Below are 16,546 nucleotides of genomic sequence, written 5' to 3'. Positions count from 1 at the left end.
CCTACACACCTGCTCCAGATGCACCTGGGGATGCCTAAGGCCTGGTAGTGCTCAGTTTAAAAGTCAGGCTCTGTCCGTGCCCAAGAGCTCTGCAAAAGAGTAAGGATGCGGGCCTCCAGGCCTCAGGCATCTTGCTAAAGGCAGGTTTCTAGAAGCCAGACAGACACCAAAGAAGCCCAGAAGTTCCAGAGACTCTGTGTAACTGGAGGCAACCTCCTTTCTCTCTCTGATATGGAAACGTGCATATATTAGTAAATGCCTAATTCCCTGACCTCCTTGCCCTCTCCTAGATAACTAATTTGCTGGTAGTAGCTAGCATGGAGGCACAACTTCCCTGGTCTGTGGATCCAGCATCATTCAACTCTTTATCTTCCCAGAATCACCCTGACATTGGCCTGCCCCATGGACTTGAAGAACTTCCCCATGGATGTCCAGACGTGCATTATGCAACTGGAAAGCTGTGAGTCCCTTGCATGAGGCCTCTATTTAAAAAAAAAAAAATCAGATCCTCCTTTACCCATGGGACCAGCAGAAATTCCCACACATCTGCTCCTAACCCCTGGACCCCAAGAGATTACTGTGCTGTGTGCTGTGTTTAGTTGCTCAGTCGTGTCCAGCTCTTTGCAACCCCATGGACTGTAGCCCACCAGGCCCCTCTGTCCATGGAGACTCTCCAGGCAAGAATACCGGAGTGGGTTGCCATACTATAACAGTCCAAAATACCAGATGAGGGCCTTTGCTCTTAGAAAGTGCATTAGAAATGTAACTTCCCTTACACTGTCTGACTCGGGTCCCGCTCTAGAGCATTCTCCAAAGAGGCACTATTCCATGTTCTCTGTGAACATGCTCACCAGGAATAGAGAAGTCATAGCTTAAATAAGTCAGAGTCCTTAAACCCCCAGAGTTGCTCACTCCAGCAGGGGAGAGAGATGTCTGTCCACACAAATATTCTAGCACAGAGCAGCAAGTGGTAAGTGTATGGTTAGATGTATAAAACGCTGTGGCCTCAAGGCAGAAAGGGCACTTCCTTCTGATTGGGAAGGAGACAGGATACAGAGAAGGCTTTATGGAGGAGTTCACAGGTGAACCAAGATTTTAACCAATTGGGTAGCTCACTTACTTGATTGGAAACAGAGAAACCAATCTGATGGATTTAAAGACTGGAATTAAGTGGAAGGGCATAGGGGTTCAAACTCCTCACAGATTTGGAGGAGAAGCTAATGTACAAGACCCAGGGCAGAGCATTTAGGCAACAGGAACTAACAGACCATTCCCTGGAGCGCCACCTCCGAGGAGAGTCAGCACCAGCTAGCTCCCAACCAGCTGTCACTTTACTCAAGAGTCAAGGTTCTGGGGCAGAAAGTCTGATTGGCCTAAATGAGTCACCATCTCAGACGTTGTCCCCCAACTGACAGCCCCACCATGACAGCAATCCATACAGGTATTCCTCAGGGGTTGAGGGGGGAGGGGGATGTGCTTGCAAGGATGGTACACAGGCAAAAAATAGCAGAGGTCAGCTGAACTTGACAACAGAACTGAGAGCTGGGATGCTAAGGTGGGATGCTGGGACAAGCAACAAAGGTAACAGGGTTGTGAAGTAAACACAAGCAATTAAACCTGCTTTAACCACCCATGGGAGGAGGAGAAATAAAGCAATGTAGTCTCATGAGTTCCACTGAGCGTCTGATGCCTCTTCACCTCTAACCCTAATCACCCCTGACATGCTTCAGATAAGGGCTTCCAGGTGGTGACTTCTCCTTCTTCTGATCCCATCCCAGTTGGATACACCATGAATGACCTCATCTTTGAGTGGCAGGAGCAGGGGGCTGTGCAGGTGGCAGACGGACTAACTCTACCCCAGTTTATCCTGAAAGAGGAGAAGGACTTGAGATATTGCACCAAGCATTACAACACAGGTAGGCGCAAGGGGCCCCCCTCCTCGGGCCCCATCCTACTGCAGCCAGGGCCAGAGGTCACTGCAAACCTTCATGCCATCACTGTTTCAGTGGGTCTTATGAGGCACCCATGGTGGGTCTAGTTCTGCATTTATTACCAAGGGGTTAAGGGAATGTCCCTTGAAACCAAAAGTGGCTCCCACAGTTTCCTCCTGAAGTCCTGGGGCAAGTAACTTTGAGCTTGGACCACGGCTCACAACAAGGGGAACTAGGAGGTCCAGTCTTTCTTCCAGGTAGCAGCGTGCTCAGCTCAGGGTAGAACCTAAGGCAGAAGGGAGAGCTAGCATAGGGAGGACATCTAGCAGTGTCACAGAGCGGCTGGCATCACTCAGAGGGCAAGAGCAGGCGATGTTCCCACTAGGCCTCGGGAGGGAGCTGCAAGCCAGCACTGAGGATTAGTAAGCACTGAGGATCAGTAAAGTTGGAAAAGGTCCCCTAGAGTGTGAGCTACAACCTCCCATGCTTAGCCCGGGCTTTGCTGGAAGAATGAACACAGGAATGAACTGGGGCAGGACCAAGACTGGCTTTGCCTGCCCTGTTTCAGGCAGGGAAGGAGCTTATGGAACACTGCAGACAAAAGGCAGCCAGTCAGTACGCCAGCTGTGTGTGGGGGGCGGGGGGCCGGCTGTGCAAACGCGGCCCAGTGAAGTGGAGGCACACGACAGGCTGTGACAGGAGCCAAGGAGACGGGGAGGTGAGGGTGCGTCCTGATGCAAGTGGAGGGCCCAGAAAAAGAGCAGGCAGCCTGGGTTCTGCTCTGTTTAGGACAGGTGTCCCTTTCCAGTGACCTTGGAGATAGACATCCTAGAAACTTCAAAAATACTCTCTTCATCCCTGGGAAGCTGAGACAGAGAGAGAGAACAGGCCAGTCATCCCTCAGTCCCCAAAGGAACTGGGCTCCAGGCCCCTCAAATTACCAATATCAGGGGATGCTCAAGGCCACAGTCAGCCCTCCTCACCGGAGGATGCAAGCCCCATGGGTCTGGAGAGCCAATGGGTCCCAAGGTATCAAATAATCACAGCGGACTCTCATACACCACAGCATTTTTCTCATTCATCATCTCAGTGGCCCTTCATTGCCCACATTTAAGTAAGAGCTGAGTTCCAGGCTAGTTCTGTGGATTCAATGAGAAAAGACTGGCAAGGCCCTGACCACATGGAAGCTGCAGTCCAGGGAACTGTACAAAATCCCCCTGGCAACTGTGTGTCAGTGGACTGGAGCCAAGACCCCACCAGGGGACGGCCCAGCACAATTCAAGGGACACAGACTGGGAGATGAGCTGTCCACAGCCTGGTGCAGAGGACAGAGAAAGAGAGAGAAAGGTTGACTTGCCTAGTCAGTGTACTACACCTTAAAGGATCCGATGCTCACGTGAACAGAGCTGAAGGGACATGGGGAAAAAAGAAGCGCTCTGCCTGGGGGAGACGTCACCATTAAACTGCCATACAGGAGAGGCAGAATTCCTTGGCAGGTTGTGGGGTGGAAGAAGGGCATTCCAGGCAGAGGGATTATCAGGCTGAAAAACTCAGAAGTGTGAAAGTACAGAGGATATTCAAGGCAAGGGCTGGAGTGTAGGGGTCATGGGTGAGGTGAAGAAAGAAGGGAAATGGGGTGGAGACAGGCTGCACTGTGAAGGGCAGACTACAGAGGCTGAACTTCCCCCTGTAGGTATCACATAGTCACATGATGAGGCTGATGATGAATGATATTCTGAGCCCTAATGGTTTGTGAGGGCTATGCTAAGTTCGTTACTCACTTTACCATCTCATTTACCATTGCAGTAAACACGAGTAGCCATGTGAGGTTGGTGCTATTATTACTTACTATCATCATCATCATCCCCGATTTGCCATAGATGAGGAAACTGAGACACAGAAAGATTCGAACGCTCATCCAAGGTCACGGCTAGTGTGGGGCTGGACCAGGATTCCAGCCGAGGCTGTTCTGGCCTCAGAGCCTTGTTCCTATCCGCTAGGCCACTTTGCCTTCCCATGCTAATTTCCCACAGGCAAGTTCACCTGCATCGAGGCCCGGTTCCACCTGGAGCGACAGATGGGCTACTACCTGATCCAGATGTACATCCCCAGCCTGCTCATTGTCATCCTCTCGTGGATCTCCTTCTGGATCAACATGGATGCTGCCCCTGCCCGCGTGGGCCTGGGCATCACCACTGTGCTCACCATGACCACCCAGAGCTCCGGCTCTCGAGCATCCCTGCCCAAGGTAAGTCCCACCACCCAAGAGCACAGAACACCCGGATGGACATGGAGGACACGTGTCTCCCTTCCCTGCCCGAGATCAGGCATGCACAAGGAATTAGGCACTATTTCTTGATCCTCTAAACTCAGCAGGATCCAGCATTCAGATCTACATAAACCTTTCCTCCAGAACATTTCCTATATAGAACATCATGGTGTTGAGGAATGCTATTAACACTCAACTCCACTCAGTCCAGCCGCTTCACAGCAGTGCTAAGGGCAATATTCCACCCCTTTCACCATCAATGGCACTGTGCATCTGGGGTCTTCAAGACCACACCATATACAAAGATTCATAGGACTCAGAGACTCAACAAAGTGTTGAACTCAAAGCTAAGATTCCTTAGAGTGATTAGGATACACATTATCCTTAATCCATAGATTAAGGATGCATAGCTAGATGATAAGAGAAAAAGACACAGGCAGAGTCTAGAGGGATCCGTGTGCAAGCATCCTCACTCTCTCCATCCTGTGAGGGACCACACAGAGCTCACTCTCACCCCAGCAACAAAAATACAGCTATATGTGTGACAAGTTTCTGCCCAGAGAAAGAGAGAAATTGTTCTGAGATTCATTTAAGATTCAATATCAAAGGTTTTTATTAGGTGCTGGTTACACAAGTACCCTCTGCCCATCACATCCCCAAATCCCAGACTCCAAAGAGGAAAGCAGGTGTTCAGCTTAAACCACACTGTTTATACCAGTGGTCAAAACATGGTGGGGCACGTTTATCAGTTAGGGAAAGTGGGAATATGCCCAAAATCCAAGTTCTAGATGTCAACCAAGGGCCAACCTTGCCAGCAGGTCCTTCATAAGACAGCTGTCCGGTGCCTGCTCTGTGATACTCTTTTCTGCAGTACCTCAGTCTGATTCTGACATTTCTATTGTTAAACACCACCTTCTGCCACATTCACGATTAACTCTTGAACCATGTTCTGCTCTGTTCACTATTAACACTCAGCACATTTCACTCCACACACTGCTAATGCCAGATACACATTCTGCTCCACGCACTCCGTGCTAGACCCAGCTTTCTGTTCCATTCTTCTCACACCAGACACAGCATCCCACTGCATTCATACCGACGCCAGACCCTAATCCTCCTCCAGTCAACTTGACGATGAATGCAGCACTGTTCCTTTCACTGTTAACACTAGACCTCACATTCGGTTCAATTCACATTTAACACTAGACAGAATGTTCTGCTTCATTTACTATTAATGCCAGACGCCACACACTCCTCCACTCACCCACACTTGAGGTAACAACACTCGGCTCCATTCACTATGAGCGCCCGATGCCTCAATCTGCTTTACTCTCCTGTATCAAGCGCTAGGTGCTGTTTTCCACTACGTTCGCCACAGTCGTTGGAGCCACTTTCCACATTCCTCAACACCAGACCCAATATGTGCATGTTAAGTTGCTCAGTCGTGTCCAACTCTTTGTGACCCCGTGGACTGTAGCCTCCCAGGCTTCACTGTCCATGGGATTCTCCAGGGAAGAATACGGGAGTGGATTGCTGTTTCCTTTTCCAGAGGATCTTCCTGAACCAGGGACTGAACTCTGGTCTCCTGCGTTGAAGGCAGATTCTTTACTATTTGAGCTATAGGGAAGACCCAACATGGTGCTCTGCTATTAATGCCAGACACCAGCCATACTCTGCCCCCATCAGCCTTATGCTAAATGCAACATTCTGCACCATGTGCAAGGAATACGGCACTTCACATTCTGTTCTGATGCAGAAAAGTTGAAAGAATAAGCAACGAATACCTAGTAGCCTTCACCTCAACTCCAGTTATCATTTTCCACATTGTCTATCTCTCTCTAGGTAAGCAGGTAGATAGATGCAATTTTTACTGAATCATTTGAAGGTTACAGACAGCATGACAATTCACCTCTAAATAAGGACTAGTGATTACATATTACCACAACTAAAAAATTAACATTAATACAATAATATCACTGAATTAGAAATAATTCCATAATTTCATCAAAATTTAAAGAACCTTTACATTTGCCCAATGGTCCAAAAACTGTCATCAGTAGACATGGTGAGGGATCCCACATTGCACACAGTTTACTCTTTTAATCTGGAAGAGTCTCCCCACTGTATTTTTGTTTTTCATGACACTGACTATTCCGTTTTTAATGTGAGACATGACATTCTACTTCAGTCGTCATCTATGCTAGACACTACTCTCTCCTCTATCCATCCTCACAAGAAAACTCAACAATGTGCCCTTTGTACCATTAAAACTAGACTTTGCATTCTGCTATGTTTACTATAAAAGCTTGAAACCGAACTCTCTGTTTACTGTTACCAGCTGACAGCACATTCTGCTCTGTTCATTTGCAACAGCAGGAGGAATATCTTGCTTCCTGCTCCTTATGTTAGGCTCAACATGCTGCTCCTCTCTCTATGAATAGTCTACGCCACAGTCCCCTTCACTTATAACTGACTCTAGACTCAACAGTCTGTTCTACCCATTGTTAACACTGGCCTTGAGAGTGGGCTCCATTGCTAATAACACTCAACCTGACATTCTTGCCTCTTTCAAAGCATAAAATTCAGTGGCATTTAGTATATTTACAAAGTTGTATACCCTCGGCAGTGTCTAATTCCAGAACATTTTCATCACCCCACAGAAAATCCCCATATTCACCAACAGTCACTCCGTGTTCTCCCCTCCTCCCAGCCTCTGGCGACCACTCATATACTTTCCACCTCTATGAATTTGCCTATCCTGGATGTTTCACCTAAGAGGAATCACACAATATGTGCACTCCTATGACTGGCTTCTTTCACTTAGCATAATATTTTCAAGGCTTACATATGTTGTAGAATGTATCCCTACTTCATTTCTTTTTATGGCTGTGTAATATTCTGTTGCATGTATAGATCACAATTCGTTTATCTGCTTCTCAGTTGATGGACATTTGGGTTATTTCCATGTCTGCCTGTTTTAAATAATGCTGCTGTGAACAAGCATTTCCTGTGTATAAGTTTTTGTGTGGACATATATTTTTAACTCTTAAAGATATATTATTATATGGTACATTATAGTCCTTATATCAATATATACTATATATTATATATAAGTTATAGGTATATTATATACTCAACTTTTTGAGGAATGCCAAATTATTTTCCAAAGTGGCTATACCACTTTACAATACTGCCAAGATTCCAATTTCTCCACATCCTCATTAATGTTTGTTATTTTGCCTCTTTGATTATAAATATCTCAATAGATGTGAAGTGCTATCTCATCATAGTTTTGATTTGAATTTTCCTAATAACTAATAATATTTAGCATCTTTTCATGTGCTTATTGACCATTTTTATATCTTCTATGGAGAATCTATTCAAATCTTTTACCCATTTTTTAATTGGGGCATTTCTCTTTTTATTGTTGTAATAGATCTTTGTGTATTATCGATTTTAAACTCTTAAGAACATGAACAAGAATAAAATAGATTGAAATATTTGCATATATTTTCTCCCATTCTACAGGTTTTCCCTTGATTGAAAATGTTCCTTATGCACAAACGTTTCTAACTTTGAGGAAATTAATTTAAATTTTCTATTGTAGTTTGTACTTTTGGTATCATACTTAAGAAACCAGTGCCTAATCCAAAATCATAAAGATTTACATGGACATTTTTTCTAAGAATTTCATGCACTGTGCTTAGTTGCTCAGTCATGTCCAGCTCTTTGCAACCCCATGGACTGCAGCCTGCCAGGAAGCTCCTCTGTCCATGGACTTCTCCAGGCGAGAATACTGGAGTGGGATGCCATGCCCTCCTCCAGGGATTTCTTCCCAACCCAGGGATCGAACCCAGGTCTCCCAAATTGCAGGCAGGTTCTTTACCATCTGAGAGTTACATAGTTTACCTCTAAATATAGGGTTTCAATCTATTTTGTTTAGCTTTGCATATGAAATGAGGGAGGGATATCATTCTTTTGTATGTGGATATCCAGTTATCCCAGCACTGTTTGTTAAAAAGATTATTCTTTCCATCCATTGAATTCATATCCTTCTCAAAAGTCAATTGGCCATAGGCTTTGACTAAGTAAACCCCAAAATATGGGTTTACTTCTGGACTCTCAATTCTATCCGATTGATACACACACACACACACACACACACACACACACACACACACACACACACATTTATCTTTATGTCAGCATCACACTCTTGAGTGTCATAGCTTTATAGTAAGTTTGGAAGTTGAGGAGTGTGAGTCCTCCACCTTTGTTCTTTTTAAAGATAGTTTTGCCCATTCTGGCTCCTAAGCATTTCCATATGAACATGAATATAAATTTTAAGATCAGCTTGTCAATTTCTACAGCAACAATAAAAACAAATTTTAGTTTTAAATGCATTGAGTCTGTATAGGAACTTGGGGAGTATTGACATCTTAACAACATTAGGTCTTCCAATCCATGAACACAGAATATCTTCCCATTCATTTAGATCATCTTTAATTTCATCCCACTGCTTTCTAGACCCCATGGTTTCTAATGAGAAATCAGCTGTTAATCTTACTGAGTATACCTTGTACATGATGAATTATTCCTCTTTCTGCTCTTAAGATTCTTGGTGGTTTTTTGTTTTGTTTTGTTTTGTTTTTTGGCTTCAGACAGTTTGATTATGGTGTGTCTAGGTATAGCTCTGTTTGCGTTTATCTTGCTTGGGGTACATTTAGCTTCTTTGATGTGTACATTAGTGTTTTTCATCACATTTGGGGAAATATTGGCCATTATTTGTTCAGATATCCTTTCTGCCTTTTTCTGTCTCTCTCTTCTTCAGAAATACCCATCAGACACAGGTTAGTGCCCTTGATGACTCCCCACACGCTCCTGAGGCTCTGTTCATTGTTCTTCATTCTGTTCCAGAGACAGGATAACCTCAAGTTCACTGATTCTTTCTTCTGTCCTTATTCTCTCCAGTGAAAGCTCCAGTTTAATTATTTTACTTCTTAACTCTAGAATTTCTATTTGGTTCTTTTTTCGTAGCTTTTCATGCTCTACTTAGTGAGACTTTGTTCCCATACTTTTCTTTAGCTGGGTAGCCAAGGTTTTTTTGGTTCATTGAACATATTAAAAATATAACTGATTTAGTCTTTGTGTATTAAGCCCAATATCTGGGCACAACTCTTTTTGACTGAGTTTTCTCCTTTGTATGGGCCTGACTTAATCAATCCAGGCTTCTATAACAAAGTACCATAAACTGGGTGGCCTACAAACAGCGTAAGTTTGCCTCACAGTTCTGGAGGCTGGAAATCTGAGACCAGGGTGCCAGGGCAGTCTGGTTCTGGTGAGGATCCCCTTCCAGTTACAAACTGCTGGCTTACTGTTGTATCCTCACATGGCAGAAAGAGAGTAAGCTAGCTCTCTGGACGCTTTCTATAAAGGCACTGCTTCCATTCATGAAGGCTCCACTCTCATGACCTAATTACTTCCCAGTGATCTCATCTCCAAATACCATCATATTGGGATGAGATTTCAACATATGACTTTTGGGAGGACATAAACATTCAGTACATTGCATTCACCATACTTTATTATTTCTCTGTATATCTTAAATCTTTTTGATAAAAATTATACATTTACACTGAGTGACTGAACTGAACTGATACATTTACATGGAGAAGGCAATGGCAACCCACTCCAGTACTCTTGCCTGGATAATCCCACGGACAGAGAAGCCTAGTAGGCTGCAGTCCGTGGGGTCACAAAGAGTCAGACACAACTGAGCGACTTCACTTTCACTTTTCACTTTCATGCATTGGAGAGGAAAATGGCAACCCACTCCAGTGTTCCTGCCTGGAGAATCCCAGGTGGAACCTGGTGGGCTGCCGTCTATGGGGTCGTACAGAGTCGGACATGACTGAAGTGACTTAGCAGCAGCAGCAGCAGCATATATTTACATAATATAATGTGGCATATCACTGAGCCAAGGAGTTTAAAACTTTGCTGTAGCCTTTACTTTCTGCTTATTCAGAGTTGACAGCTAAGAGCCTTCTCAAGTCACTCTGGACATGCACTTGGCCTAAAAATGCACATTGGTTCCCAGGAATATATCATAGCTTTACGGACAGCTCATTCCCCAAATTTTCCTTTTATTCTTTCTGATCAACCAATTGTTTGCCTCAACTGTTACCAACTGCCTGAGGCTGATGTAATGTTCAGCACTTGCCAATGATTGTTTTCAACAAATGCCCTCAAGGATAAAGCTGCTCACATTGTGACAGCTCCAAGTCAGGTCAAATAAAGACAGCCTTGTGAGTGGTCTCTTTCAGAGAATCATAAAACAGGTCACCTAACAATTCCCTGAGAACATAGCTTTAAAGAAGCTCCTACTCTCTTCTGCCCCATCCAGTGGCTATCAGGATACTGGTGTTCACTGCGCCTGCAGGCTGTTGCTTTACAAGACTAGCACAGAGCCACACATGAGATGATGGGAATAGGGCAACTTAAAACATCACAAAGGAAATAAAAACATACATCCACAGAAAAACTGAAGTTCATAGCAGCATTATTCCTAATAAGAGCCAAAAGGTAGAAGCAATCCAGATGTCCTTAACTGATGAATGGATCAATGATATGTGTTATATCCACACAGAGTACTATTATTTGGCCATAAAAAATAAACTACTGACATATACTATGATATAGATGAATATTGAAAACATTATGCTAAGTAAAAGACCACATATTATATGATTCCTTTCACATAAAATGTCCATGACTGGAGGAAGAGAATTGGGGGCATAAGGAAATAACAGATAAAAGGTAGTAGGTTCCTTTTTGAGGCAATGAAAATGTTCTAAAATTGACTATGATGATGATCGTATATAATTGTGAAGATATAAAATCATTGATTTCTATACTTTAAATGTGTATGATACATGAATTGTATCTCAGTAAAGCTGGGTTATTTTTAATGCCATGAAGCCTGCTGTTCTTACTGGGATTCAACTGATTTTCCCAAATAAATGTTTACAGGATTGCTGTTAGACTTTGATTCATTAACAGAGTTTGGAGAAAAGTTGGTTCTGACCGTTTTTTGTAGAGTCCTCACTGCTTTTTTGCAGGGGGAGAGTTTTTGAAGATCCTGCTCTGCCATTCTCACTGACATCCTCCACTTACTTTTACCATTAGGTAAAAATTCTCCGATCACCTTCAGTCTGAACACCACATTCTATTCCATCAATGACAGAATGATGGACACACCGTCCCCCTTCTCTTTAGGGCTCTTCTAGGCACCATGCTCTTTTTTTCTCAATATTCTGTCCAGTCTTCTTGATGAATTTCTCATCTGTTTCCTTCTGTACCCTCCATCCTAATATTCCAGCTGAGAGGAAACAACAAAAGATGATGGGGAAGGGGGTTTCTAAAGAGCAGAAAACATTCCGCCATACTCAACATGTCACCCTGTTCTCTCCTCATCTGTGTTCTTCCCCCCACCTCCACCCCAGGTATCATATGTGAAAGCCATCGACATCTGGATGGCCGTGTGCCTGCTCTTCGTGTTCTCAGCCCTGCTTGAGTACGCCGCCGTCAACTTTGTGTCTCGGCAGCACAAAGAGCTGCTCCGATTCAGGAGGAAGCGAAGACATCACAAGGTAGGGCTTTGGCTCAATGCTGATGGTAAACAGAAGAGTTCTGGGCAACCTTGTCTTATGATACTTGTTTTCCTGTATCATTCTTCTCAGTGGATAAAGCATGCACAAAATACGGATCAAAGTCCTACAAGTCCTAGTTTCTCCTCCCATAAATAAAGCCCTGATTGGGTTTCTGGGCACTCATTCTTCTAACACTAATTATCAGGTTACACTTGAAGACAGAATTGATGGAGCAAACACTGATGGAGCCAAGATAGAAACTAGCTATAAACTCAAAGCATGGAAGGCTGCAGGATGTTTGCTGGTGTTTTCTAACAGAGTGGGCTGCACTGTTTCAATGGGCCTGATTCCAGAAGCGATTGGTATCACAGAACATGAGATCTTAGAGTAGAATGTCCAGTTTCTGGGCCTTTGTTTCCTACTTTCAAGAAGAGGCAAGCTGCAAGGTCTTCCCCTGGAGTGAATTCTCTTCCCTTATGAGAGACAGAATAAAAAAATACTTTGAAATTAAATATTAAAGTAGGCATTTAAAATATGCAAATAATACCAAGTTTATCTTGTCATTGCTGCTGCTGCTTCTAAGTCACTTCAGTCACATCCGACTCTGTGCAACCCCGTAGACGGCAGCCCACCAGGCTTCTCTGTCCCTGGGATTCTCCAGGCAAGAATACTGGACTGGGTTGCCATTTCCTTCTCCGTATCTTGTCATTAGGGTTATGAAAAGAAAATAGTACATTACTATACTTGAAAAGTTTGAGTCCTAATGAAGAAAGGCAGTTAAAAAAAAAAAAAAGGAAACAAAATACTTGGCAGGGACTTCCTTGGCAGTCCAGTGGCTAAGACTCCATACTTCTATTGCAGGGGGCTGGGGTTCAATACCCAGTCAGGGAACTAAAATCCCATATGCTTACGATTCTGCAAGCCATGTGGTGAAGCAAAAAACAAAACAAAACACACATACCTGGCAGACCGCGTCTGAAAAGTCACCAGCCTCTGTTAACTCTGTGGGAGCCAAGTGGCTCCATACCCAAGTCTGTGACCACTCCCCCAGGAGACCTTTCTCCTAGGGATCGGAGGACGTGCTTTTCTCTCCAGTCTCATCTCCACGTCACTTTTCCCCTTGCTCTCTGAGCACCATCCACACTGGCTTCTCTCATAGTTCCTCAAACACACACACAGGACTTCAAGTGTCTTGATCTCTCCACCCAGGTTGCTCTTCCAGTGGACTGGTTGCTCTTTCAGTGCACATTGCTTGGTATGAACCTGCTCATTTTCTAGTTCTCAGCTATGGCATCTTTCCCTGATACCCTAGTCAAGGTGCAGCCCCTGTACTGAGGTGCTGATGCCAGGCTGTTAAGTGTGATCATGCAGGTTGTATCCAAGGGCCCCCAGCCAAGGAAGCTCTCTTCTCTTAGGTCCTGCCCTGGCGTGGACTGTATCAGAGAGAGGAAGTGATCCCAATTCAGACACCCAGAGCAGGGGGGTACCACTCGTCTGATATGCACAAAGACACTTTATGTCAGCCAAGACAGTACTCAGTTTCTTTCCTTCTAGACACGAGTTATAATTGCACATTCAATCAGGAGTTTGTTTCATGCACACCATCCATTGAATGGTAAGTTCCATCAGGTCAGAGACCACATCTACTCTTGCTCAGTACTACTGATACAGCCCTGGTGTTTACCACAAGGCCTGATAGATAGTGAACGTGGAATAGAAATTTGCTGAACAAATGGACAAAGGGATAAAAAAAAAAAAAAAAACTAATGGAATAAAAAAAGGAGACGCTGCAGACTGAGAGGCTGCCTGGGAGCTTTTCCAGCTATAGATGAGGGCAGCCAAGAACTCAAACACTGGCCACATCACACACCTAGGCCCCACCTGCTTTACACTGACCTACTGAGAGCAGCTGTCTACCCAGCCGCAAGTGCTGGGACAAAGGACTCTGCCCTTGAGTTTTCTTTGCTATGTGATTTTCAGCTAGCCTCTTCTAGGGACCAGCATCCGCATCTGTAAAATGGGCACAGTGGGGGACTGGTGAAAGATGAAATCAGATCCCAACATAGCTTTAAGTTATGTTCCTGCCACACAAGTACCAGGAATTAAAACGATTCCAAAGGCACACATTTCCCTCAGTATGTTTCTTAAACATCAGCAATCTGATTCAATTAACTTCTAGCAGTTTACCGCAGGCGGCAGGCAGACGTTCCGAGACAGAGGCTGTCCACGAGAGTTAGGATAAAAGCTGCACTGGAAGAGGGAAGCAAACCTCTTGGGTGCAGCTGGCCCGACAGGACTTCTTGAAAGATCCTGGTTTTAGTCTTTCCATTACTGTCCATCAGATACCTAGCCTCTGATTCTTAACACAATCTAAGCAAGGAACTGACCAAACACAACTTTCTCCGGGATTTACTTCTATTTTCCCTTTTCCCCGACCAGAGGCTAGCAGCTTTCTGCATTTCCCTCTGCAAAAAGAATGTCAATAATTTATCACAGAGATGCTTACATGGGAAGACTATGTCCAAAATACTTGACTGGTACCAGGTCACTAGACTGTGCCCTGCATAGCTCCAACAGGCATTCTGTGCATGGACTAAAATGTGAATGGAGCCCCTTGCAGATATGTAACATTGGGGGACCTAGTGTTTGCAAAGGCTGCCTCCATCCTTACCAAATGCCCACCAGTTTTACGTATTAGAGGAAACAAAAGCTTTGTCTCTGGGCAGGTAAAATGTGAATAAGGCCACCGTGCAGATTTGATCAGATTCCTCTGCTGGGTCCCTTCCTCATTCTCTCACAGCATGTTGGTTCTGGAAGAGCTCTCAGAGAGGGTCCCATCCACTCCTCCTGTACACATGATGACAAAGAGGAGGGGAAAGTGACCAGGATCTTGGAGGCACTGATGGGAAAGACACAGAGGCCTTCCGAGACCCACGGCTGATCTCAAAAAACACTGACCACACACCACCAGGTGCTTATCTGTTTATCAGTGCCTCCATCCTGAAGCAGATAAAAATAGTCCTGCATTTATTAGATCTTAAATAGGAACTAAGATTTACCCCCAAGGTAGAGGCCAAAAACTAGTAGCTAGAAGGTCAGATTTGCCATGCAAATATCTTTAAATTCACCAGCAGTATCTTAAAAATCTGGAATGAAGTGCCAACATTCAATGAAGTGTCCGTGATTACACTTCCAGCTTCACTCAAAACATCACAGCCTCTGGTCCCTCTGGATTCACATCCCACATGGTACAGGCTCACTGCAAATGCCTTTAGGTAAGGAACGCAGTCCACGGCCCCAGTTCACTTCATCACTGTCTCTCCTGCCTGGCCCCTGGTGTGCATCTGAATTAGTGTGACCTTGTGCCCACAGGCTCTGAACTTGGCACAGATGTCAGAAACTGAAGGCGCAGAATTAGGCTTACCATAAAAAACAGCTTCCTTTGGAATAAGGCCCTGTGGATGTGGCTTGCAGGCTGGCCATATATTAGCTTGGGCTGCAGAAACCTCCTTTTAGCAGACAGTTTGCAGAGAGGGTTTTAAGCCCCAGAGGGTGAGTGAAGAGGAACTAGCCACATGCCTGAGTTTCTCTGAGCCCATGATCTTGGCCGGGCTCCTGGACTCCCACCACCCTCCCATGTTACCTCATTTGCTGGGCAGAAACCATCTGGTCCTCAAATTCCCCAGCCAGCCTCATTAGTCAGATTATTAGGAAACCTCTGTGAGCCCGATTGGGCAGGCACACTACCAACCTCCCTGGCTTCGATCGGATTTCCCCTGTTCCAGTCCCGCGCAGCTCCAGATGCAATTGGGCATTCATTGGCTGCCATCTGCTGGCTTGAATAGGAATAGCAGGCTTTGTCCAGTTATCTCTAGGGAATTTCCTTTCTCCTGGATACAGTGTAAAATTGATCACCTTTTAACCAGATGAGGTCTCCACACATCCATCCCCTCCCCTCATGTTTAACTGATGAAGAAGGCAGAAAATAATTTGCCCAAAGCAACACAGAGAGTTAATTTTGAGTCTCCGCCTGCATAACTAGAGCCCAGCGAAAAAACATTTTCAAGCACACCCACCTTCCACCCGCCCCACCGTATTGCTACAGTGAGCGATAAGTGAGATTGTCAGACCCAGCCCCACTCCCAGGCACAGGGTCCAGTCACTTGGCCAGCTTCCCCCAGTCCTCTCCTCAGTGCTGGCACAAACCCTCTATTGTTGTCCTTCCCACAGAAAAATACTGGTTGAGCACCCATCTGCCAGGTACTGGAGCCCACCTTCTTACCCTCACTTCCTGCAATGAGGGTGTTGGAGCATATTCACTCGTTTGTGAAAGATGTCTTGAGCATTCATATGTCAAATCCTCCAGGTGCTAGGAATACAACCATTTTAATTTAATTTTTAAAAAAAAAAAAGGGAAGCTGGGACAGACTGGATATGTAAGTAAACCATTTGGTCAACAAACATTTGCAGAGTTTTGAGCTCCTTCTCAGGAAATATATTCATATGTCTAGTGTTGAGGGTGCAGTGAGCATGATGCGCTTTGCCTTTGCCTTCATAGAGCTTACACTCTAATGAGAGAGACAGACAGACGTTAATCAAGGAAAACAAGACGATAAGAGATTTAAAATAAAAAAGGAAAAGCCGAGAATCCTGATGTATGGATCACACATCAGGGACACTGAGCCTAAACTCAGGTT

The 16,546-nt window shown here is 44.8% G+C and overlaps 1 protein-coding gene across 1 annotated transcript in view; it reads left to right on the top strand.

Annotated features, from left to right (window-relative positions):
* GLRA1 (glycine receptor alpha 1) overlaps positions 1 to 16,546 on the top strand; it is a 106,730-nt gene that overhangs the window by 69,530 nt on the left and 20,654 nt on the right. The window contains exons 5-8 of the mRNA XM_060415937.1: positions 378 to 460; positions 1,779 to 1,916; positions 3,965 to 4,179; positions 11,703 to 11,849. Of these exons, the coding sequence (XP_060271920.1) occupies positions 378 to 460; positions 1,779 to 1,916; positions 3,965 to 4,179; positions 11,703 to 11,849 (583 nt within the window). The remainder of the gene's footprint in view (positions 1 to 377; positions 461 to 1,778; positions 1,917 to 3,964; positions 4,180 to 11,702; positions 11,850 to 16,546) is intronic.

This window comes from Ovis aries, chromosome 5 (genome assembly GCF_016772045.2).
Source record: "Ovis aries strain OAR_USU_Benz2616 breed Rambouillet chromosome 5, ARS-UI_Ramb_v3.0, whole genome shotgun sequence".
NCBI lineage: Eukaryota > Metazoa > Chordata > Mammalia > Artiodactyla > Bovidae > Ovis > Ovis aries.
The sequence above is the reverse complement of the archived record's forward strand: the minus strand, read 5'-3'. Positions and strand labels throughout refer to the sequence as shown.